Source organism: Protopterus annectens, chromosome 11.part0 (genome assembly GCF_019279795.1).
Source record: "Protopterus annectens isolate FY-2018-M chromosome 11.part0, PAN1.0, whole genome shotgun sequence".
Classification (NCBI taxonomy): domain Eukaryota; kingdom Metazoa; phylum Chordata; order Ceratodontiformes; family Protopteridae; genus Protopterus; species Protopterus annectens.
In genome coordinates, this window is record NC_056745.1 from 599639834 (window position 1) to 599644777 (window position 4944).

Here is a 4944-nt window from a genome sequence, read left to right on the forward strand (position 1 = left end):
GATGTGGTGATAGAGGACATGCAGGTGGTTGGTGTGACAAAGCAAGATGCAGGGGACAGGAAGAAATGGAGACAGATGATTCGCTGTGGCAACCCCTAACGGGAACAGCCAAAAGAAAGGGAAGGAGATGTACTGTCAGTCTTCACAGTTTGCCAATGATTTGCTAGACATAACGCAACTCTATGAATAAATGACTACAAATATGAGGCACACATATGGTCAGTGTGCATAACACTGGGCAGTTGAATGGTATGAGCTCAGTATATCACATGCAGTTCAACAAATAAATCTACAACAGTATTTCACTATGCAAATACCCTGTATAGGACTCTCACATTTCTGTGACAGACATGTATTAGTTGTATTCACAATTAACAGATAGATATCTATGACTTTCCAGTAGCTGGCCTAGCAGTGTCACAGTCAGTATTGTTCAACACCTACTCCAGTAGTAGTCATATGTGAGCCATCCTTTCCTGGAGTGACTCAGGGGCCTGATCTGTGATCTCTGTCACTGCAGACAGACCCAGTTACTATACCAGAGGTTCTGATCAGCAATATATCAGTACACCAGTCTTGCTGAGACATATTTGTTGAACTTCCAATTTCCCATTATTACATACCCCCTACTGCATTCTATTACATGCTTACTTATTTTGACATACTTTTTTTTCCAAGTATGGTTGGTTTTATTCCATTATGTGTAGCTTGGTTTCTTGGTCTGTGTGTGTGTGTGTCTCTCTCTCTCTCCCAGATGTAGGGTATACATCTGTTTTGCACAGGCAGCAGCTTGCCTTTTGTAGGTAATGCTCATGAGCAGCTGATGGCCCATGCACCATTTGGTGTCCCCCATTTGCTAATTGCATGCAGAACAGCATGTTATTCCTATAGCTTATGGCATGGCAACACACTCCTATAATTAAGTACTTCATGTGGGTGTTGCCCCTTTCCCTTGCCTGTGAGGGGGACATCATGGAGGTGTGTGAACAACAGCATCACAGAGGGTAGTTGGAAATACCTCTTACAATGAAAACTGTGGAGACAGCCAAACAAACTGGGGGAGGATGTTCCAGACATAAGGACAGAATGTAAGTATTGCTGTCATACAGTTGCATTAATGCTAGTTTAACGGGTTTGTATGGACATGGCTTTTCTGCATTGTTTTATGTCTGACAGTGTCATGTGGTTGACATAACTTCCAACTGTAAGACTATACTTAGAATGGCCAGATGTTGGACTCTCATGTTTGGTGTGTTCATCAGACATTATTTGTCTCTGTAAAATCAATAGCATACTGTGGGGATTGCAGTCAGTAAATGGTATTATCCAGTTATTTCTGACTTCATATCCCTCAGAATTATTTGTTACAACAAACCTTGTTACACCAGCAACTGTCTCAGTTTATAACAGCAATATTTCACATATGCACCTGTTTTGGGCCTTTGTCCCCAAGTATGTCAGGCTTTATCCAGATGTCATGCAGTAAGAGGGTGATATGTAAGGTATATCATTATTTAGTGCCTTCATTCCTGATACCATTCCAGTGATGTATCAGACTGCCAGATATGTTATGTGTAAGAGGCCTTATATATGAGGAAAAAGCATGGACAGTCTGTGGGACTCTGAACAGCTTAGAGGTCTGTGCCTTTATGGCGATTGCTGACAGAGTTTCAGGATTGTGTAGCAGTGTAGTGTATCAGTGTTATTTGTCCTGTGTAGGGAGGGGGTAGATGTATGCATTATGGCTCCTTTTCTATCTGCCTGTGCATGCCGCTCTAGTTTCTGATGGTCTATCAACTGTATCTTTTTGTAGGGGCAGACTGAGAAATGTCCCATACCATGGTCAGGAGTCATACTACACTGTGAATTGTAACAGTATATGTAGGGGTAGTGTGTATGTGGCAAACATGTTGAGATGTTTTTGTTCACACAGTCCTTATACTGTACTGTTCACTTGGGTTACCAGTATGTCTGAAATATTACTACAGTACTATGCTATAACTTTTGAAGATGGCGCCAGTGTGTTCGGCTCGCCGCTCGAGAGCTCTGCAAGTTTTCATGTGTTTGCTGCTATTTGTGTGTATTTGGCAGTGTGTGGATCCAAAAACTACATATGATCGATGTTCGCTGGTTAATATCGGTGTTGCTGCAGGTTTGCTGCCGTCTGGAGGAAGCGTTTTTCGGACCGTGTCTCACCTTGTTTTAGACCCATTACCAGAGTCTTTTTTTACCTTCCCGCCGCTGTATCTTGTTGGTGGGAGGTTGAGGAAGCGTAGGAAGCGGGGCTGCCGTGGAGGACGGTTAGCCAAGTTGAAACCGTTGGTGGCTTCCTTCTCTGGCGTTCTGGGAGTTAGGCAAAGGCTGCTTCCTGGGTCTCTTGTGTCTGGGCAGATGTGGAACGCTATGGCTTCATGGAGTATCCCTGTTGCTGGTTTTTCGATGGGGGATTGTGTCTGCTTTCCACGGTATCATCGCTGCTGTGTGAGAGGAGTTAATTTCAAGAACCTGAAACCGGTAGTTAAGGCACTGTCTACTGTAGGAGCTGTGTCAACTTTAAAGTGTGGATTGGTGAATGCCAGGTCAGTGGCTAATAAGACATTTGTCTTAAAAGAATTTTTTATGCAACATACTTTGGATTTGCTCTGCATAACTGAGACTTGGATTTCACCTGGGGAATGGAGCGCTTTAAATGAACTGGTGCCAGTGGACTGTATGTTGATTAGTGTGCCTAGAATTTTAAAACGTGGTGGTGGGTTCGCAGTTATTTGTAAAACAAATTTGTTATTAAAACAACTGCATCCTGTAACTACTTACAGCAGCTTTGAAGTATGTTTGTTTGAGCTAGGTTATTTAAGCCCACTTCTTTGTGTAGTGGTTTATAGGCCTCCTAGTTATAATAAGGTTTTTATATCTGAATTTTCTGAATTTTTGTCTGAGTATGTTTTATGTTATGATCAGATTATTTTACTTGGGGATTATAACATTCATGTATGCTGTCCAGATAAGCCACTTGTTTCAGATTTTTGTGATCTGTTAAATTGTTTTAATTTAAATCAGTGTGTTGATGGGGCCACTCATGAATGTGGGCACACGCTGGATTTGGTATTATCATCTGGGCTTGCTGTGGAAAATCTTTGTATACATGATGCTGTTTTTTCTGATCACAAACCTATTGTTTTTGATGTCAAATTGTATTCTAGTGTAGAAAATCTTTCTGTGTCAGTTAGATTCAGACGTTTTTTTAATCAAGATGTTCTTGAGAGGTTTTCTTTATTATTTAAAGAGGTTATGTTTCAAATACCGGAAGGGTGTACATTGAATGGATTTTTAAGCTGCTTTAATGAGACTTGTAGGGATATTTTGGATATTATTGCCCCTTTGCGTTTGAAAAAGAAGAGTTCAGTAAGAAATCCGTGGGTAACGGATACTACTCGAGCTGCAAGGAGAGATTGTAGAAGATGTGAAAGGCAGTGGAAAAAGAATAAGCTTACTGTATTTTTGATTGCTTTGAGGGAAAGTTGGAAGGTCTATCAGAATACTGTAAAATGTGCAAAAAATGTGTATTATTCTAACCTTGTCTCTAAAAACTCTCATAATCCTAGGATTTTGTATGATGTAATTGATTCTGTTTTAAATGCTCAGGATTATTTCCCAGTTCAGGCTTCAACTATAATTTGTAATGATTTTCTTAAATATTTTATGGATAAGGTTGCTAAGTTAAGAATGGCTGTGCCTACAGTTTCTTTACAGGGCCCATTGATTCCTGTTTTGAAGAAACTATGTACTTTTAATCCTATATCTTTGCCAGATTTAATTAAAATGATAAATGAGGCTAAGCCTTGTGGTTCTCCTGATGATGTGTTACCATCATTTGTTTATAAGGATGTATCTCCTATAGTGGCACCAGTGGTATTGTCAATAATCAATATGAGTTTACTTTTTGGTGTGGTGCCCAATGATTTTAAAAGGGGGGTTATACATCCATTGTTGAAAAAATCAGGCCTCGATGCGTCTGTATTGGCTAATTATAGGCCAATCTCCAAGTTACCTTTTTTGAGTAAGGTGTTGGAGAGATGTGTCTATGGACAGTTGTTGGATTTTTTGGATAAAAATAATTTCTTAGAACATTTTCAATCTGGTTTTAAACCATTACATAGTACTGAGACGGCTTTATTGAAAGTTATGAATGATATTTTTCTTGCAACTGATAGTGGTAAATCTGTATTATTAGTGCTGTTGGATTTAACGGCTGCTTTTGATACAGTTGATCATGAGGTGCTTTTGCACCGTCTTGAACATTATGTAGGAATTACTGGTTTGGCGTTAGATTGGTTTAGGTCTTACCTTACTGATAGAATGGTATGTGTACAGATGAGTGGTTTTTCTTCTGATTTTTTCCACCTTCCTTGGGGGGTTCCACAGGGTTCAATCCTGGGGCCTTTGTTGTTTTGTATTTATATTCTGCCTCTAGGAGACATCTTACGAAAATATGGTATTGACTTTCATCTATATGCTGATGATTGTCAACTTTATATACCTTTGGATGAGTCTGATGGTCGATCATTATTAAAGATTCAGGATTGCTTACGTGAGCTTAAGATATGGATGGTGGAAAACTTCTTGAGTTTAAATGAAGGAAAGACAGAAGTGGTGTTTTTCGGTTCTAGGCGTTATAATAATTCTAATAAGATAGATTATGGTGAATTGACTCCCTATTTGAAGGATTCTGTTGTTAATTTGGGGGTAATAATGGATAAAGATCTCTGTTTTAGGAGTCATATAAATAGGGTCGTGGCATCTTCCTTCTATCAGTTAAGACGCTTGGCTAAAGTGAAACTTTTTTATCTAAATGTGATCTTGAAATTGTAGTGCATGCTTTTATAACTTCATGTTTGGATTATTGTAACTCCATTTTATTTGGTGTGAGTCAGGGTGTCCTGTCTC

At 39.4% G+C, this 4944-nt stretch overlaps 1 protein-coding gene across 1 annotated transcript in view; it reads left to right on the top strand.

The window, feature by feature from the left end:
- The first annotated feature begins 2010 nt into the window (after nucleotides 1–2010).
- Nucleotides 2011–4944, top strand: part of LOC122814971 — a 3341-nt gene continuing 407 nt past the window's right edge. The window contains 2 exon segments of the mRNA XM_044087228.1: nucleotides 2011–4834; nucleotides 4837–4944. The exon segment at nucleotides 4837–4944 is cut by the window's right edge and continues 407 nt beyond it. Coding sequence (XP_043943163.1) covers nucleotides 2011–4834; nucleotides 4837–4944 — 2932 coding nt within the window.